Source organism: Mytilus edulis, chromosome 7, assembly GCF_963676685.1.
Source record: "Mytilus edulis chromosome 7, xbMytEdul2.2, whole genome shotgun sequence".
NCBI lineage: Eukaryota > Metazoa > Mollusca > Bivalvia > Mytilida > Mytilidae > Mytilus > Mytilus edulis.
This window is the reverse complement of record NC_092350.1, coordinates 42,863,035-42,885,437: the sequence shown is the minus strand read 5'-3', so window position 1 is coordinate 42,885,437 and position 22,403 is coordinate 42,863,035. Positions and strand designations below refer to the sequence as shown.

The window sequence follows — 22,403 nt, the reverse complement described above, 5'->3', positions numbered from 1 at the left end:
AGCACCACCCATTCTTCATGGTTTATTGACTTTTGAATTTTTGTCTATTTTATATCTGCTGTTTTAATTTGAACATTTGCATAATCAAAATTACAAAAAAGCAAAACATATCTCTGTGATAACAGTTTATTTTTTATTTATAATGAAAAAGAAACAGTTGATTACCATAGATTGAACACTGACTGTGTCACTAAAGGGATTTGTGCAATTTGTATTGGATTGTTTAGTAGTATTTTTAGATGGAACCTGTGGTATATGTGCCAACTAAAGCAAGCAACTACTAGGGATTCATATATTTTCAAGGGAACCAATTTTTCATGAATTGGGAAATTTTTTTGCTTGGCATGTACATCCTATTAATTTAACTTCTTTGAAATATTTATTTGTGGTTTACCATAATACCAACGGAATCAAAACAAATTGTTCTCCAGCAAAAATACAGAATTCACAGTACATCTTAATTAAGTAATTAACCTTTTACTACTAGCCATAAATGAGTTTAATTAGGGTGATAGCACATTTGGGAAAGGGTAGAAAATTACTTTCAACAAAAACATTGTTTCCTCTAGGGGTTGTCAGAATATAAAATATGAGCAATCCATCGCTTGACATTTACCACAAAGCTGTTAATCTATAACCAGACAATGACTTGACTTGTAATTGTAGCAAAAATTCCTGTTGCAGAAATAACCAATAACCAAAGATATTAATTTGTTATAAACTCGTCTCAAACACTCAGACATTGTTGTATATGAACTCCGCAGGGGGGATTATTTTGTCAGAGTTTTTAATCGGACATGAATAGGACAGTGACAGAAACACCTTATATGTATCACAGTTCGGTCTTTTGGCAGTTTAACATTGATTTCTATAATACATATAAAAAAAAAAAAAATACTTTCCATATAAATTGACGATGGATAAATCTAATGATAAATTTCGTTGATTACTTTCAGCGGGTGTTAGTACATAAAACTTTTTAAGTCCCTAATCAATGTACTTTTACTGAACAAAAACTCCTATAGGAGATATCTGACAGACGAAAAGTGATATTTGTATGGATGTATTTTTTACTATCGGATTTTCTATGATGCACTTAATAGTCAAACTAATGGTTCTCCTAGAATTTCTTACTAAAGTTATTTCTTTTCAAATAAATCAGCACATACCAATTACAAGATATGATTCTCCGCCTCCAATACTGAATGAAAAATCAATGGTATATTTGATCCTACTTTTGACAAACTCTGTGTCGGAGAACTAATCAATCATTCCGCTTGGCTGCACGTAAACCATTTCAAGAAAATGGAAAATATTAAATTCTCTCCAGAAGTTTTTCTCTGATGGTTTGATATATTTAATGTGCTTTTTATGCAAATTGTAATTTCTGAGAAGTAAATCTACTGACTCTGGATAAAATATTTGATATTTACCCACAGCAGAACTAGTAAGTATTGCTTTCAATTTATTTTTCACACAAACTTATATATTTGTAAAAATATAATCAAAGTTTTTAATTGGATTTTTTATTTCCACTAAAGAAAATAAAACTGTTGTTTATTAAAAAGGAATAAGTTACATTTATAAAAGGGGAGTAACTGGTATCATATTTGGTTTAATTCAGCCAGTTTTTTTTTTTGTTATAGTTATACATCTTTTTTTTTAATGAATATTTATACCTTCTTCTTTTATTTCTAGTCTAAAAAGTAGAAGTTTGTTTACTTCATCTGTTTAAAATTGTATATAAGAACCGACTACATCCCTATGTATGTATATTCTTGTATTAGATATAATTCCCTGGATAAAATTGTTTATTTTACATTATTAATTTTAGATAAAAAAAACAAATTTATTTGACTTGAAACTGAGTTTGAAAATAAAAAACATTAATCATATCAAGTTCCACACTATTCATCTGGCTTGGACCATTATCTACTTTTTTTGTGACATAATTTCAAAAACCAAAAATTTATTTTGAAGGCATTTGCATTTTGATTTGTTAAAACCAGGTATTGAAAATAAAACGTGGGATTAAGGGATTACAATCAGTAGCAAAGGAAGATAATAATGGATCTTGATTTTAATGTGTCGATGTCCAAACATTGCTGAAGCATCACAAAATTCCTGGAAAAATCACTTACATCATCAAATCAGTAACTTGGTAACTACAAATTTATTTTTTTTTAAATCCATTAGAGATCTTTTCTGTATCATTTGCCCTTAAATAATCTGTCATCAGGATTTAGGCACTTAAACTCCTGGAAAAAGAACTTCACACTTTCCTTGCTGATAATGCACTTAGATATAAACTAAATTTGATCAATACTAAATCCAAAAAAAGGGTTGGCATATAAAAGATGTAGTGGAAGTTCTCATTTTTTATCTGAATTGTTGTCCTTTATTTACACAATTTCATGAAAAAAATGAAGCTGCAGAATGAGGTATAGAAGCTCTGCGAGTTGACTTTGTATATTGTCTGTGTTTTACATAAGATCTTTTATTTTAAAAATCTTTTTAAAAAAAAGGAAGAGATAGCAAATGTCAGTAATGATTGTAAAGCATTTTAACCTGATAGTACTAGTTTCTTTCCGATTGATTTTGTTAACAATTCCTTCCAAATTGAACTTTCTTAATCAAGTTATGGAAATAGACTGAAAACAAAACAGTTTTGTTTTGTTAAATTTCTTTCTCAACTAATTAATTTAATGTTTTCAAGTAGATTAGTTGTTCTCCAAATTAATTTCTTTACAATTGTATTTATAATTGCACAAAATTTTTAGAATATCTGACGATTTGCTTAAACAGTACTTTTACGGCTAGTTTCTCTGATCCATTATGGCAGATATCTGATATGAATAACATAGCATTTGTTTGCACCAGTTCTATATAGAATTGCATAACCATGGGTTTATCTGTTTGAATGGTTTTACACTAGTCATTTTTAGGGCCCTTTATAGCTTGCTGTTTGGTGTGAGCCAAGGCTCTGTGTTTAAGACTGTACTTCGACGTATAAATAAATGGTTTACTTGGATAGATTCTGTCATTACATTTGTAGGGCCCTTTATAGATTGCTGTTTGGTGTGAGCCAAGGCTCTGTGTTTAAGACTGTACTTCGACCTATAAATAAATGGTTTACTTGGATAGATTCTGTCATAACATTTGTAGGGCCCTTTATAGCTTGCTGTTTGGTGTGAGCCAAGGCTCTATGTTTAAGACTGTACTTCGACGTATAAATAAATGGTTTACTTGGATAGATTCTGTCATTACATTTGTAGATTTTTGGGATAAAGCAAAAGAAGAAGAACTCTCCTACAGTTTTAAGTTTTAACCATCAAAATTTATATCAGCTGAAAGACAAAGATGTGCCTGTTTAAACTGGAATTTCTAACAAACATGATGATTTCAACTTTCCAATTGTCAACTTCCCTTCTCTCAGCAGTATAATATACCCTTGACCCAATCATATGGTGTTTATATATTTCATTGATAAGTTACCCTATGGTTTTGCTCGTTTTAGAGTCCATGAAAATTCCTCAGTTTTTGTTTGTAACCTTGATTTTTCTCCATGTCTTAATTTATGAGATCTGAATATCTGTAAAATACTGTTGCCTTCAGTTAACCTATTCTTTAGGTTCTCTTTGCTCCATAGTATTTATGCATCTTAGTTTTCTGAATGTTTGACTATATACACTCCTGAGATGGCTTATCCAAAAAATGCTCTCAAGATGTAACAATTTCCATATTATTTGTAACATATGATATAATAGTTTAACAATGTATATTACATATGTCCGACCATGAACACATTTAGTCAGAGGTTACATTTGTCCATAAACGTATTTGGTCAGATGAAGTTGAGATATTGATTACCATTTAAGACCTCTGTCAATTACAATCTTATATGAATAAAAATGTATCAATGGAAAATGGCCAAAATAAATTGCTTCAGAACTTTTCTAATCTTCCAATTTCTACATGAGATTTTGATAATAGAATTAGACTTGGAAATGAACGATTTCAGTTGTGAGTAAGCCGTTGTTTTGCTTATTTTTTATTCAGTGACCAAAGAGTAGATTCTGTCGTTTATTATCGAAGTAATTAAGGGACTCATATCTCAATTTGATGTATTCTGATATACAGTGCATTAATAAGTTACGATAAAAAAAATTCTTGATGTCAATAATTGGTTTTTATTAATGGAGTTCTTATATTGCTTTGAATAAAACATTTATCATTATGATAGTAACTATATATGATCAAATGTAAGTATATAAGATTAATGCCAGTTCAAATATTTTTGTAATGGAAAAGCATAAAAATTGTATGAATGGATACCAAAACAAGCATTAAAATAATTAAGTTACTTTGGAAATTGGAATATAGTTCTAAATTTAGTCAAAGGGGTTTTGGAAATATATGTCATATGATGGAGATGTCTGGTAAACAATTATGAGTTTTTATTTGCACATCAAAAAATAATAAATTAGGTCTCTATTTAGTATATACCCTAGACTAGAAGTTTGAAAAGTTAAATGAAATATTACGTAACATTAAGAAAAAGCATAATTACTGACAAAATGAATTGCTATTTAAAAAGTGAGACCACATATATGGTTTCATTACAAATTGAAGAGATTTTTAGCAACAAGGGAAGTAATTACCTTAGTCTGAATTACGTACTTGAAGATATAACCATCTTTAAAGAAACTGATATTCTGATATTTGATAAGAATATGTGTATTTTGTTCAAAGAATCAATTTAAAATATGTCTGTGCTATACAGAAGTCTTAATAAGGATTCACAAGATTTAATAAGAAGAATTCAAAGTATACGCTGTATTGGACAGGAATTTTGAAACTGATGGTAACATGTTTTGATCACTTCTACCTCCTTTCACTCTACCTCAGGCCTCCTCTCCCCCTCCCAAAAAAAAGAAAAGAAATGTGAATAAATGCTCACACTAAATAAAGATTTTTTACTTTATCAGTCGAGTCAAAAATCTTTATGTATAGTAAATTATAAATGAATATTTTGAATTTAACTTTCTCTTTCTTTCCAGGATGAAATGAAGTTAGGACGTAACATGAGAGCAGCTCCACGTAGGATTGATTCTAAAGATGGAGTTAGAATGTCACAACGTAATACTACTAATAAGGTTTGTATTCATCACCAGTTCATGCAATTATAGGTTTAACCTATTTCTTTGCAATTACTATAATCATTATCTTCTCATATATGAATACAAACGAGTTTTAAAGTAAACACTAGCACTTCTGCAACAGTGATGTCTCTCTCTGAAGAGCTGTGTTTTACGTAAGGACTTAGTGAAATCTTCATTGAGTTGGTCGACAGTTCATTCAGTTTGAATACTTCAATTACTCTTTCCTGCAACATGTAACTGAGAGCAATCAAAAGTTTTTACTTTCTAAGAAACAATTATTATGGCACCCTAAAAATATGGCACCCCAGTCAAGATGGTTCAATTGAACAACATTCATCACCAAGAATACATTTCATTTTACATAATATTCAACTTCATCTTTTTAAATCTAAACAATTTTTCATTCCAAGAGAAATAGAAATCCTTTACATTGTTTGATGAATGAGTGTGCATTTATATGCATTCAATGATTGACTTGAGAACAAGTAGTCAATTATGGATTTATTTTAAGTTTTATATTTTATAAGAACATTACAAGTGTTAATATTTGTATTCCGTCATTTCATCCTTTATGCTTTGCTGTTAATTGTTTCTCTAAGTGACAATGTTTTAGCTGATGTAGATACAAGATAACTAGACAGCTGTAATTACCATTTATTGCACATCTCATGTTAAAGTTTCCAATATCAACTTGTACGCCAAAACTGACAGTCTAATATTGCATGTGAAAGAACTCTCAGACATTTCATAGCTGAAACAAAAGTAATTTCAAGATATTTTCGCTGTTGGGATAAAGCTAAAATAAGTCGTTTTTTCTGATAAAAACAATTGATTATTGTATTTCAAAGTAAAATCGTGTAAACAAAATATATCTGATGAATTCTTAAGGGAAAACAAATAAGAAATAAATGGACAATGCCATTAGTTTTACTCTTAAGTAACATTGGAAACAGTTTTTAAAATCTCTAAAGGGAATGATTAATTACAGGGAGATGGAACATTTGTTTTTTTTAGAATCTAAATAGTGTAGATGCATTATCAATCGTGTGATAGCAATTTTTTATTTTTTTTCAAAGTATAAGTCAACTTCATCAAAAGTTAAATGTAACAAAAGGCTTGTAGGTAGACTTTTACAAACTACAATGTACGAAAACATAATTTTTCTTCAATCCAAGAGAATTAATATCATCAAATATAAAAGAATCTACAGTGTATGTAGTATTTGACACTTTTCCAAAAAAAGGCTGAAATGATACTGTAAACCAGCTACTTTTTGCTGTTAATATATATTTGATTAGCCCTTTCTAGTACACTTCACAGCCATTGAATTTCGTGATTTTAAAATATATTTTATGTAGTCATAAAGGAAATATCAAAGTTTTCGTATTCCTTGTAATTTCTATTTATGTTATTTTTCTTCTAGCAAAAGTCGCAAAATAAATTGCTCCCGAAATATTAATTGTTTACAGTATGATAACACATGTGACTATCTGAGGAATAGTATAGATTATCAAATGAGATTGTTACACATGTGACTATCTGAGGAATAGTATAGATTATCAAATGAGATTGTAACACATATGACTGAGGAATAGTATAGATTATCAAATGAGTTTGTAATGTATTTTCACACTAATGCAGCATGATGATACAAGTGCACAGCCTTTATTAGAAGTAGATTATAATCGTCCACAAGATGTAGTCACAGAATACTTCACCAATACTCATTTACCACAAAAGCCTAGTGACCTTGAACCAAAGTTAGAGGTCAGACCTCTGTCAGGGTCATCTATTGCTCCACAACACCCTACTCAGGTACCAGTATGTGCATGTTCGATACAAATGCATGTGCTGGAATTAGATGGGTTTTGAATTCTTTTGCATGATAATTTGGAAGTTATGATACTTACGTCATTTTAGCATGATAGTGTTAAACATTATGCTGTTGGTTCAGAACAGTATTTTATTAGAAAGGAGGGACGTCAATTCGGTTATTTGGTAGATATTAGTAAAAGTCTTCAGTAAATATATCTAAAAAATTGATTCTTTGTTGACATATATAAATGCTGATAGAGTGTGATGATAAATTTTTCCTGGAATGGCATACTTTATTTAAATTTGTATCCCGCCTGGCCATTATATACTGCATGTTTGTTTATTTTAGATGTTTGCTACTTCTCAGAAGGTAAAAAGTGCATTTATAGTGTAAAGATTGCATTAAAATAGATAAATTATATTGGATATTAATTTAGAATAGATATATATATCTGTTTGATTTAAATAGATTTTTTTGTGCTAGTATGAGTTTAGTTCATATGGTCCATAAGATCAGTGTGACTGTTTTCTAGGCAACATCAATCCATTTAACAAAAAACTCTTCAATCACCAGATAGCTTGTAGCCAAACAAAGCAATACTTATCCTCAGGCTATTAGTTTCAGACTTGTGTGGTTAATTGTAAATCAACCAAAACTGCTGCCATTATTGTAAGAAGATCATTACAGTATTACAGGCAATATGCATATGTTTAACTCCATCACAAATTTTTAATTATCAAAACAGCTTTCAGAAAATGTGAATATTAGCCCGATTTCTTTAAGCAAAATTTGGCAATTATACCGTATGGGTGGATAGTTGTCTCACTGGCATTCATGCCTCATCTCATAATTATTATATTATAATTTTAAGAACCTTTTTTCGCAAAATTAACATTGAGCTCAAGTGTTATCCAAAATGTTTGTTTCGGCCATTGAATAGCAAAAAACAAACATGACAGAGTACTGCTTTTATTGACAAGTCAAATAGTTAAGATTTTGCATAGTTTATTCTCTATTTGGTTTGAAAATCAGAGATACATATTGATTCTAGGTCAATTTTTTGTTTCAAAGTATACTTTCTCAATTGACTCTCAAATTTTGTTATTTTTCTGCTAAAAAAAAATTGAAAATTTTGAAACAGTTAAGGAATTGATTTAGGAAAAACCTTTTTTCAAACTCAAACTTGTTTTTGTTGAATTAGAAGAGATGGTTAATTAAATACAAGTTCTACAGACAATTGCTTTATATATATACAAAATTGTGTGGTCAACTTGTTTAAAACCTATTACTCATTACAATTTGTAATGACTTTCAATATTATTATATGTCACTATCTGAAAAGAAAAATTAATGCTCCAATGCGAATATTTGCTAGCATTTGTAAGTTAGTTGACCCCTTCATGCTTTTTGTCAAAATTGATGTAAGATGAATCGATCTTTTTCTTGATATCATCATTTTTGTTTAATTAAATAACTTTATGAATGAACTTGCACTTTCATATCTAAAATAAGAGATTTTGTTCTCTGATGTGAATTCCATTTATTCTATCAAAAATTTCTTCGCATTGATTTTGGACAACATTAATTTAAAAGCGTATTTCTGTGTTATACCTTGCATACATATATATACTGAGTTTCGATTTTTAACACAATCCCTACATGGTTTTTCTAATTAGTCAAACTGACAGATTTTTTTTGGAAATTGATCGATCATTCTAAGGATTTGAAAACATGCATACAGAATATTTCCAGCAATTTTCAGAACTTATAGATTTTAGATTTAAATGTTAAAAAATGTGTACACATATTTTACGAACATTTTCAAATTAACACTTTGGATATTAAACTTCGAATTAATGAACCCCCCTTTGACAAGATTATCAAAATCTAATGCAGATTAACAATTAACCTTTGTATTATGTCCAGTGTTGTCACATTTGGATGAAAAATTTGGGAGATTTGATTTTGGACCAGACTGTTAAAATATTGACTGTTAAAGTATTAACACATATCCAAATGTTTGAGGAATATATTGAAAGAAAATTTTAGTTGTTTCATTAAAAAAGGGATAAAGGGGGGCTAAAAATAAGATGTGCTTTATTTCTATAGGCACTCAATATATAACCATAGCATTAGTTTACCCAGAAAAAATGTTCTGTCATATGTGGAACAATATATATTGCTTTTTTTGTTCTGCTATTTTTTTTAATATATATTAAAAGGCATAAACTATTGAAATCCTACAACACCAATTATAAACAGTATAATTGCTTTCATCTACTTCATTTAGAATCTGATGGAGAGTCGCTCTTTTGGCAATCATACCACATCTCAAGATTTTTATAAACATCTTTGACATTTATTTCAGGATTTGATAGAGATTCTTAATAGACGACAGCAGCTACTTCAACAGCAGCGAGAGGATCGGAGACGGTATCTCCAAGATCAGGAAGCCAAGGAAAAAGCGAGAGAAATTGTCAACCTAGCATACTTAAATGCTGATAGCACTAGAAAAAGAAAAGAAGGAGAAAAACTCTTAGATGATGCATTTTCTTTAGCCAAAAATTCTCAAAAATTTAATGATGGATACAAAATGGAGTCTAGAGAGCATAGTGATGCACGAGATGGAGGGTCTTCACCAAGAGGATTTACATCACAACAATCACCAGCCGATCAGTTGTGGTCTGATGGACATATACAGGAAGAAAAACATAATAGTGTCACATCGGAAAATAAAAAAGATGATGACTTTTTTGATGAGAGTCCAAAACAAGGACCTAGTATGGGAAGTGAAGATCACATGGTGAAATATGTCAGGGATGAACTTCAACGATTAGAAACATAAGGCAACAATATTGTTCAACACTATTTAGATTATATACATGTATTGATATTTAAAGCATTTGAGAAATAAATACCAGCAAAAATCTAAAACGAGAAAAAACAATGGAACAATTTTTGTTTTAAAGTTAGATATACAAGGTTTGAAATTGATTTGTGAATAAACTAACAAATGAAATAAAGTTAGATTCATGGTGAAGTTATAAATGTTGAAAAATTTGGCTTGGGTGTACTCATTTAGTTCAGAACAATTTAGTTTTAAGTACGGCACATGATACACTTACTTAGTGATGTTTGACTTTATATTTTACTTATATATATCCAATGCATTTACTTCATTGATACATAGAAATATTTAGAAAACCAATCTGAGTTAATCAGTTGGTATGACTACAGATTGTAAAAGGAAAAAGGGTGCATAACATTAGGTTATATGTCATAAAATATAGGAGGATCTGGAAAGGGTATACAAAGGGAAAATGATGTGCCAAAAATAGTTATGACAAAAGAAAATGGGTAAAAAAAATAGAATAGAGAATAATGGGCGCTTAAAATAAAAAATAGAGATAAATGGACCAATTAGAATACTGAAATGCAGTCCCCCCCCCCCCCCCCCCAAAAAAAAAAATCCAGACCCTCCTATATATTTGTCTATGTTGATTTATAAGGTGATAATCAAATATATTATTTTCAATCATAGAACTTGTAGTTTATTGCTTCAGTCCCATACAGTTTGCTGTGTACTAAATCATAACATTACTTTACGCTCATAACATTACTCTACGCTCATAAATTATTTTTCTGGATGTTTTGCTCATGTTTAATTGTGTAACTAATTGTGTGACTTGGTGCAATTACATTTCATTAGATGCTATTCTTTTCTTCATGTTATGTCTGAAAAATGTTCTCGTATATCATAAACTTGATGTTTTTTGGCATCATTGTATTACTTAAGAGAATGAATCACTTTCTGTGGATTCAATATTATTTGTTGGGTACAAACTTACATGGATGTTGTGAGCATTGGCAAACCATGAATTCAAGCATTTAACAAAGTACAAATAGTCTATAAGCTTGTATGCAAAGAAATTATGGCCCACAAATATATAATCTTTTCCTCCCATCTATAAAATAGTTACCCATGAAAATAATCGAATCCACAGTATCATATTGATACAGAAATATTCCATATTTCTATAAATTCTTAATATTTTGGTTTTGGTATTTGTAACAGTATTCTTAAGATATACATTTTCCATTATAATGATCATTAAAACATTTTTTTTCTATATTTACTTAATTTATAAAATTGCACACTTATAAATATTTGTCTTTAAGTTTTCTAAAACAAAGGTACTGGCTTCTGTTGTTTTGAACAACTGTTCGTAGTTTATCTGTTGGACGTAGATTTATTTAGCTAGGTTTGAAAACTGTAGACGTATGATGCTTGCTTAAATTTTTTTCACATAATGTGTATTGCTATCTGTGCTATGTTTTAATATATATAATTCATTGTAATTATTAATTTATTTTTATAATTTTCTATGTGTTTATTGTTACAAAGTATCTGTGATAATGATTAGCAATTTTAATAGTTTTTCTGTTAGGTTCATTTTAAAATAAATACTTTGTTTATTTATATATTATCTGTCTCAGTGGGTTTTGTAATCAATGTAATTAGTAAGAATTGTGATAAAGTTGAAAGGTGTCATTTCATCTCCATCAAAAGCAAACTAGTGAAATATAAAATCAAATCTTATCTATAAAGATAAGTACATTTTTCTGCTCATTGGTCAGGTTGTTGTCTACATATGTCTATTTGACACATTCCCCATTTCCATTCTCTTTTTAATTTAAAAATTTCATGGTATTTGATACTTTTAAAGTTTAAATTTCACAAAAATTAATCCCAATGATTAATAAAAGAATAAATCTAATTCTGTCTGATAAGATGATGATTAAATAAAAATATCATGCAAGATACAACTTAGCTAGAGTCTCTTGCAGTTACCTTATTACATGGAAATTCAAAGGAGGTACTCCACTGATTAGGCATCAAGTTTATTGTAATGTTATTTTCAAAACAGTGGCGCTGACTGACCTAAGGGTGGCTTCAGTCATACTTCAGTGATTCCCTATGTTTGGCTCTCAAAATACATCTGGATTTTTCCAAGTATTGTATTGATGCTCTCATATAACATTTAGTATTTTAAATCCAATTAGATTTTTTTCTATGGAGTCATTACCAAATAAGAAATACAATCAATTCCAAATATTGCTACCAAAACATGTCCATATTACAACTAAACTATCTTAAAATTCCTGAGTACTTATTTGATGAGTTCCATGTTAAGAGACAAGATTTCAGAGTTCTGTAAGCAGATGATATTTCCTTTTTTATCCTCTTTTGCAATTTGAGAGAAGTAGGTACAATAAGATGGTTGATGAATTGGAATCATACAAATTACTAGCACCTGGGGATTATTTTAGCACTACATTCGATCACTGTTAAACTGTGTCTAGCTAAATAGTGGAGTGCCCTCTGTATGACCTCTGTGTACTGACCATTGTGAGATTAAGTATCCAGATGATATTATTTTGGACAAGAATAATGTCTATCTAGGACATTTCAATGTTGAATTATATTTAGTACATATATATTACACACTTTAGAGTTTGAGACTTATTCTTTTAAGTGTGTAGAAATCATATTTATAAAACAAATGAAATTTCACTCTCAAAATTTATAAAATTTGTTTATTTTTCCCATATAGAACTTCTCCTTTAAACATGTTAGATGCATTTCATATTTTAAAATTTATTAGCAAATGGATCAGTGATGTGAAAAATATAACAAGTTATTTTCTGCTTTTATCCAAATCCAAAATTTAATCCAAATATTTCTATATCCCATAGCCATAGCCCAAAAGTTTCCATATTTTCTCAAAAAAAATGTTGTATGTTTAATATTAATAGGCCTGAAATATATGTGAAAAAAAGTCAATGAATCATTTTAGTTGACAGACTAAGCTCAATAACAGTATAAATGTATTATAATCAGAATTAATTTAGAAGTTAGATATTCTGTGCTGACTTCCACAGAATGTTAGCATTTTGATTTTTTTTTACATTACATTGGTTAGTGATGAATGAACAGTTAAATGTTCAAATGATATTTTTAGAGTTTGAAAATAAATCTGATCTGAAAGTACACTTATTTGTTTATGTTGTTGAACCAAATTCATAAAAAAAAATACAAGGATTTTTCAAAAGATACTGAAGTGGGGATGGAAATGAGCAAGTACTCACAAGACAATGTTTTGAAAAATACTCTATTAATTGCAAACACGACAACTCTCTTATCATGAAATATGAATGGCAATGAGACATATATCCACCAAAACCAGAGGACAGTCAAGCCAACAGTATAAAGTTATCAAAGGTACCAGGATTATAATTTAGTACGCCAGACTAAATATATTAATGTCAGAAAATTAAAAAAAAAATGTTGGGCTTGGAATCTATGGGAGGGTAAGGTTCACTTGATCCATTCAAATGTTTAAGTGCCGATGGGTGGATGGTTGTTTGGTGGATGGTAGTATGACATTGTTTATAACAAAGTTTTCAGTGGAACTTCTCTTAGGCGGACACATATATGTTGACAGTTTAACATGAAGTGGCAAATTCAATGCATATTCAGGTAGAGAAAATGTGAATGCCATATAGATATGAACCATACTTTGTACTAGACCAACATCTTGAGCCTGTAACTGTTATAAACATGCTAAGGCTTGTGTTCACTTCAGTGCCGAATAAAAAATCATGATAGTTTCAGATATTGATCTAATACTGTTTTTTATACTGGAGTTATAAAGACTTAAGATAAAGTCCATTGTATTGTTTACACAAAAATAAACTTAATGATCATTTTCTGTCCCTCAACGAGTTGCTGAGTGCCAAAAAAGTGATAAATTCAACTGAGATTTCCAAACGTATAATTTTTCCTAAATTTAGGAAACAAAAAGTAAAGCTACAGTAAAAAGAAATCGGTATAACCATACATTTTTTGCCAAATCAATTTCGCAGCAAAGTTTGCCTAGCATTTCTAAACTTGTGTTTGCCAAGTACAAATAAGTAGTGTATTTCGAAGACAATGCACTGCTGTTTCCCTTTCTACTGTAAAGCTATATAAAAACAAATGGTAAAAACTCAGAAATAAATTTATGACATGAAGATAATGTGGTAAAATCCCCTAACATTTGTTTCTTGCTAACATCTAAAATAAAATTATAAGCAAACATTATTGATGTCACAAACACAACTTCATATGGTGAGTAACTGTATTTGATAACTGTTAACACTCAATACAATTTCCCTGTGCAAGCAGAATGGTTGTGGAATAAAGTGAAACATCTATGCATTCACACAATCTGATTAAAATACAGATCTTGTGTCCACACCAAGCTTACAAGGATCTGACATCATTGTTCTGGTTATTATAAATCCTCAGCAAAAGAAATTTTGGAATGTGTGAATCATTGCGACAAAACGAAATGATCCTGAAAGGTCTCTAAAACAGAATAGAACAGAGCATGGTCAGATCTTTGTAAATAAACTCATCATAAATATCGGGACTAAATTTTGTATATACGCCAGACGCGCGTTTCGTCTACAAAAGACTCATCAGTGACGCTCGGATCCAAAAAAGTTTAAAAGGCCAGATAAAGTACGAAGTTGAAGAGCATAGAGGACCAAAATTCCTAAAAGTGTTGCCAAATACAGCTAAGGTAATCTATGCCTGAGGTAGAAAAGCCTTAGTATTTCAAAAAATTCAAAATTTTGTAAACAGTAAATTTATAGATATAACCATATCAATCACAATTCATGTCAGCACAAAAACAGTAGTGCTGACTACTGGGCTTGTGATACCCTCGGGGAAATAAATCTCCACCAGAAGTGGCATCGACCCAGTAGTTGTAAATAAACTCATCATAGATACCAGGACTAAACTTTGTATATACGCCAGACGTATAAGCGAGGCTTGCACACACTGATATATATTTAAATCAGATTGGCATTCACAGGTCGTTGATAAGTCATCAAAAATTAGTACAGATCCCTTCTGTATGATGAGCTGTTTCTTCTGTACTTGTCACAACAATTGAAATTTAGTTCCAGTACCAGAAACTTAAAATCATTAACATAAATATCTAAAGGTTATCATGCAATTGCCTAAAACGTAAAACCCGACAAGATGTTGACGAGTTTGGCCCATTTTACTTTAGGGGTCCCAACACATTTAGAGCTATAAGAAACTAACCCTAATACCAGCCTATTCCTAAAATCTAATCCCAACCTCGAACAAAGTCTAAACATAACCACAAATGAACCCTTGTTTTCTAGTTTACCCCTTAAATAAAAGTACTTGTCATGATATCAACAGCAACTGAATTTGTAAAAATGGAGATACCATGGGGCACTCATAACATACCGGTAAACAAAAAGAAGACAGAAAAAAGAATACCATAAGAATTAAAAGACAACAGTTTAAGAAATATACACAGAAAACGGAGTTGAAAAACATGAAACCCTTCCCAAAAATTAAAAATATATTCTGCTGAAATTACAAAAAAAACCAATTGGAGACAATAAGTATGTCAATACTGTGACTGTTTATTTACTTTAACTATTACAGTTTTGCTTCCCAAAAATGGAAACAGAGCTTTGATCTTATAAAAGTGTACTCAAATCAACCATATTCATTTCATAAACACTTGAAAATAAAGTACATTTATAAATGAATCAGTTAATGCCAGCACTCACTAGAAGAAAGCTGAGAGAACTTTTCTCTTGGCCGTCTGAAGATAGTCTGTCCCTCTAGTATCTTTCGTCCCTCTTTTAGTGCTAAACCACTCGGATTTCAAAAACAACTTTTGAACTTATTTGGATGAGTCTTTTGTAGACGAAACGCGCGTCTGGCGTAAATACAAAGTTTAATCCTGGTTTCTGTGATGAAGTTATTTGGCAGTGCAAGAAAATTATGATCGTATACTATGTACACGTCAAGTTTGTGTCCCTCATACAACTATAGATTGATTGCTTGTTGGTTACTTTACGTCCTGTGGCTTATATTTCATGCATGTTCAAGACGATACAAATATATAATAAAGCAATATGTGTATAGGGCCCTTTTATTTTTATCCCACAGTGATTTTTTTTATTTTGGAAAATTTTTATGCAATTTTTTTTCACCTAGTGAATTCTAGTATGTTATAAAACAACATTTCAACTGAAGATTCTGCTTCTAATATTATCCTGGACCAGTCCCACAAAGTGGTGAACATCGTAAACTTTGCTTCGTGTTAGACCAGTATGAAGAGAATTTCAGAACAGTTGTCCGAAGACAGATTTGTCTGCCCACCTCAACGGAAAAGTATTCTTGGGAACTCTGAACATGCAAACACTGTACTTTAGATCTGGTTTAAAACCAATTATTTTTGCATACTTCTTGCATACTTAATACAATTTTCCTATTAAAAAAAACCAACAGACTTGTCTTTACATGTGAAAAAAATATCTATCTAGTTTAAATCTTTGTTCATGTGGGAATAGGAAATCCAATCTATAATGTCAAGCATTAATGACAAATTCCGGATAACAGACTTTCTTATCAACTTCTTAAAATTTCAAACATGATAACTGTATAAAAAAATCATTATCTTTTGTTTGTCTGGCAAATGAAACAAAGCTTATCATGATAGTAACTTTTAAACCGTACTTTGTAGTAAAATTTATCGTAAGACCACCTTCATCAATTTGTTCGACCGTCCGCCCACATTTTGCCTCCGTATGTCTTTCTAAATTCACGCATTGGAAAAATTCCAGGGAAGCTATTGATATTGTGTACCTCATGTTTTACAACTTTCTTTTTACCCAAGTGATACTCAATTTCATATAGATGAAAATATTACCTTAGCCGTATTTGGTACAACTTTAGGGAATTTTAGGTCCTCAATGCTCTTCAACATTGTACTTGTTTGGCTTTATAACTATTTTGATCTGAGCGTCACTGATGAGTCTTATGTAGACGAAACGTGCGTCTGGCTTAATAAATTATAATCCTGTTACCTTTGATCATGTTGATAACTATGCATGGCTCTCTCATAAATATATAAAAAGTTATAGCAAGCACAATATCAGATTCGGTCCCATACAGTTTGCTGTGCACTAAATCCTAACATAACTCTACGCTCATAACACATCTTTCAAAAAGTTTTGCTCGTGTCTAAAGGTGTCAATGAAAATATAAATGTTTTATAATCAGAATTTATTTAGAGTTAGATATTGTGTGAGAAATTCCATAGAATGTCAGGTATTCTGTGAGAACTTCCACAGAATGTTATCATTTAGATTTTTTTATATTGCATTTGTTAGTAATGGATGAACAGTTAAATGTTCAATTGTTATTTTTAGAGAAAATAAATCTGATCTGTAAGAACATTTATTTGTATGTCTTTTATATGTCTTCAAACAACATCCTGAAAAAGATTACAAGGATTATTCAAAAGATACTTGATATGGGGATTGGAAAACGCAGGTGCTCTCAGGACAATGTTTTGAAAAATATTCACTTATTTGCAAACACGACAACCATTATCATGATATATGAATGGCAATGAGACATAAATTCACTAAAACCGATGGATGATAATACTTACAGTATAATGGTAATGTCAGAAAAAGATAAAGTTTTTGTCGGGCTCAAAGAAAGGGATTACTTGGTCCATTCAAAAGTTAGTGTTGATGGATGGATGGCTGATTAACAGTGGCAAATTAAATGCATATTCAGGAAGAGAACATGTAAATGCCATCATGAATATGAACCATGCTTTGTACTAGACCAAAATACCATCCTGTTTAAAACATGCTAGTATTTAGTTCTGAATAAAAATCATGATAGTTTCAGATATTGATCTATATTGTTTATATACTGGAACTATAAAAGGCTAAGATAAAATCCATTGTATTGTTTACACAAAGATGAACTCAGTTTCCATTTCTGTCCCTGAATGTGTCACTGAGTGCAAAAGAAATTCTTTCAAATGCCATTGCAGAAACCATATCTTTCTTACAGTATAAACAAAAACGAATCGCCATACATTGTCCCAAAATCAATTTTGTACCAATGTTGGCCAAGCATTTCTAACCTTGTGTTTGCCAGGTACAAACAAGTTGTGTTTCCAAGACAATGTACTGTTGTATTCCTTTTCTACTGTAAAGCTAAAAAAAACACATGTATTTTGTAAAAACTCTAAATTTTGGACATAAAATGATGAGAAAAAATTATCCCATCATTTATTTTTTGCTAACATCTTACATACTTTTACACACATAATTCTTTAAAAGCAAGCATTATTCATGTCACAAACACGACTTTATTTGGTGAGTAAAGGTATTTGATAAATGATTACAGTCAATATAATGTCTCTGTGCAAACAGCATGGTTGTAGGATACAATAACACAATCTAATTAAAATACAGATCCTGCTCCCATGCATGGCTTGCAAGGAACTATTGATTACACTGACTTCATTCTACAATCTGGTCTGGAAATTATATATCCTGAACCAAAGACATTTCAGTCTTCAAATTTTAAATGTGTGTATCATTAGGACAAAACCAAATAATCTTGACAGGTCTCTAAATCAAAATAGAACAGCGCATGATCAGATCTTTGTAAGCGAAGCATGAACATAGGATATGTATTTTAATCATATTGGCATTCACAGGATGTTATATGCTCTTCAACAATAAGTACAGACCCTTACTGTAAGATATGATTGAAATTTAGTACCAGCATCTAAAACCTCAAATGTCATTTCAAATAGATATCTAGAGGTTGTACAATTGCTTGAAATTTATTGCCAGACAAGATGTGAATGAGTTCGGTTCTTTTACTTCAGCATCCTCACTCATATAGAGCTAAAATAAACTAACCCTAATACCAGCCTCTCCCTAAAACCTAACTCCAACCTTGAACAAAGTCTTAACATAATCCGAAATAATCCCTTGTCCTAAATTAAATGAAAATCACGAAAACAACAGCAACTGAAGTTGTAACATCCAAACTAATTACTTTAATGAGTGAGAAGACAACATAGGGCACTCGAAACGTAAACCAAAAAAAAGGACAGATAAAACTATGAATAAATAGAAAATAAGAAAGAGTACACAGAAAACTGGACTGAAAAACAAAAACACCACCGCTCTGCTGCTGAATTAACAAAGAACAATATTTTTCAAGGAGAAAAGAAGCATGTCAATGTTGTGACTATTGATTTGCTTTTACTGTTAGGACATCCCCTTATTTAGCATCTATGGTGTTTAGAAATGGAACTTGAATCAACAATATTTATTTCTTAAATACATACAAATATATATGTAGTACATTTATGATGAATTGAATAATGCCTGCACTCACTAGCTGGAAGAAAGATGAGATAATTTTTCTCTTGATAATGTAAAGATACTGCTATAGGATGCACTTAGATTTCAAACAAGTCAATTGGAAGTGCAAATAAACAGGATTGCATTTTTTAACCACGTAAAGTTTGTGTCCCACGTACAAGTAAATATTGATTGATTGTCGGTTGCTTTACGTCCAGTAGCTAATATTTCATGCTTGTTTAGGACGATACAAATATAAATTAAAGCAATGTGGGTTTTGGTCCGGTTGTTGTCTCTTTGAATCATTACCCATTTTTATTCTTAATATTATTGGGGCACATTTTTTCCCACAGTGATTCTTTGGGGGAAAATATGAAATTTTAATACAAGCTATTACAAACCAAGTGAATTCAAATATGTGATAAAAAAAAACATCATTTCAACTAACGACTCTGCTTTCAATATTATCCTGAATCAGTCCCACAAAATGATAAACTTTTCTCCGTGTCAGACTAGTACTTGTACGAAACGAGCTGTCTGAATGCAGATTTGTCTGCCTCCCTCAAAAGAAAAGTATTCTGGGGAACTCTGATCATGCAAACATTGTACTTTAGATGATGTTCGAAACCAATCATTTTTCTCATACTTGCATGCTCAAAACAATTTTCCCATATACAAAAAACGGATTTGTCTTTCCATGTGAAAAAAAGTTCTATTTAATTTAAATCATTGTTCGTGTGGGAATAGGACATCCCATCTAATATGTCAAGTATTAATGACAAATTCCGGATAACAGACTTTTTTGTTAACTGCTTAAGAGTAAAAGCTATGACAATAATAATCTGATCATGTCTTCGTCTAGCATATAAACAGCTTATCGTGATATTTTAGGCGGCCATACTTTTTTTACTGTTTAAAGGGATTCTAAGGACCGTTACTAAAGTTGTTCCTCCGTCCACCCATGTTTTGCATCAGCATTTCCTTCAAAATGAAAATCTATGATAGCTATGAATATTGTGCCTCCGGTTTTACAACTTTTTTTTATCCTATTAATACTCAATTACATATACATGGCTCTCTCATAAAAATATAAAAAGGTATAGCCAGCATCTGGTATCCACAATATAAGATTCGGTCCCATACAGTTTGCCGTGTGTTAAATCATAACATTACTGTACGCTCATAACACATCTTTAAAAACGTATTGCTCATGTTTAAAAAAAAAAGTAAAATCACAAAAATACTTAACTCCGAGGAAAATTCAAAACTTAAAGTTCCTAATCAAATGGCAAATTCAAAGAATAAAACACATTAAACGAATGGACAACAACTGTCATATTCCTGACTTAGCACAGGCATATTCGAATGTAGAAAATGGTGGATTGAACCTGGTTTTATAGCGCTAAACCTCTCACTTGTGTGACAGTCGCATCAAATTCCGTTATTTTTACAACGATGCGTGAACAAAACAGACATTATCGATAAAATAGTTAAAATATGGTTACAGCAGTGTCAATGAAAGTATAAATATATTATAATCAGAGTTTATTTAAAGTTAGATATTCTGTGAGAACTTCCACAGAATGTTAGCATTTTGTTTTTTTTTACATTGCATTCATTAGTGATGGATGAACAGTTAAATGTTAAAATGTTATTTTTAGAGTTTGAAAATAAATTTGAATGATCCAAGTGCACTTATTCTTATGTTTCTCTAGTTGAAAGGAAAACAATTTAATTCAAAAGAAGAATAAGCAGGATTACCCAAAAGATACTCAGTGTTTTGGATTCAAATCAGCAGTTACCCTCAAGACAATGTTTTAAGGAATACTTACGTGTTAGCAAACACGACAAGGAGGGACGAAAGATACCAAAGGGACAGTCAAACTCATTAATCGAAAATAAACTGACAACGCCATGGCTAAAAATGAAGGACGAAAGATACCAAAGGGACAGTCAAACTCATTAATCGAAAATAAACTGACAACGCCATGGCTAAAAATGAAGGACGAAAGATACCAAAGGGACAGTCAAACTCATTAATCGAAAATAAACTGACAACGCCATGGCTAAAAATGAAGGACGAAAGATACCAAAGGGACAGTCAAACTCATTAATCGAAAATAAACTGACAACGCCATGGCTAAAAATGAAGGACGAAAGATACCAAAGGGACAGTCAAACTCATTAATCGAAAATAAACTGACAACGCCATGGCTAAAAATGAAAAAAACACAGACAAACAGTAGTATACAACTATCATGTTATACAATATGAACATGTGATACTGTGGATTCTTTATAATTTGTTTGATACCAATTCTCAGGTTAACCACAAACTCAAATTTTCATCGAATTACAAAATTTTCTACAGGCTTTGTATGTAGAGATTGGCAAAACCCTGAAATCAAAACACAAAGATCACTGAAAATGCAAGTTTTCCTCAATCCAGAAAATTATTACCCACCAAAAATAAATGAATCAGCAGTACATGACAATGAGACAAATGTCCACTAAAACATTAACGACATTTACAGTATTAATTAGGTCATTGTCAGAAAATGTAGAACACGTTGTTATGCTTACAATAAAAAAAAAAAGGTTTACTTGATCCATCAGAAAGTTTAGTGTTTATGGATGGATAAATGACTGTCTAACATCCAGTGTCAAATTAAATGAATATTCAGGAAAAGAATATGTGAATATCAAATAAATATGAACCCTGCTTATTAGTAGACCAAAATCCTGAGCCTGCTAGTGCTAGTACTGAATAAAAAATGGTGATAGTTTCAAGTTTTGATCTAATATTGTTTTTATAATAGAGCTATAAAAGATAAAAGGCTAAGATGACATCAAATGTGTTAATTTCACATAAATAGACATAGTGTCCAATTTCTGTCCCTGAATGAGTCATTGAGTGCAAAATACAGTGATTATATTAATCTAATTAAAATATAGATCTCTGATTTCGTATATAGTATAACGAAATCAGAGATCTATATTTTAGTTAGATTGTGATTATATTCAACCGACATTGCAGAAAAATATAACAATATTATCTATATTTGAAAATAAAAAGTTAAGGCTGTAGTATAAACAGTTCAGAATAACCATACATTGTTGCAAAATCAATTTCGTAAC

General features: G+C 30.7%; 1 protein-coding gene across 5 annotated transcripts in view; it reads left to right on the top strand.

Annotated features, from left to right (window-relative positions):
- The window catches only part of LOC139481527 (uncharacterized), a 43,775-nt gene extending 30,743 nt beyond the window's left edge, over nt 1–13,032 (top strand). For 2 of the 5 annotated variants that reach the window (XM_071264917.1, XM_071264915.1), the window contains 3 exons: nt 5,061–5,156; nt 6,804–6,977; nt 9,347–13,032. In XM_071264917.1, coding sequence (XP_071121018.1) covers nt 5,061–5,156; nt 6,804–6,977; nt 9,347–9,823 — 747 coding nt within the window. In that variant the 3' untranslated portion in view covers nt 9,824–13,032. Of the gene's footprint in view, nt 1–5,060; nt 5,157–6,803; nt 6,978–7,326; nt 7,348–9,346 lie in introns of all 5 variants that reach the window. The other 3 variants (XM_071264918.1, XM_071264920.1, XM_071264919.1) reach the window with 3 other exon arrangements.
- Nucleotides 13,033–22,403: the final 9,371 nt, after the last annotated feature.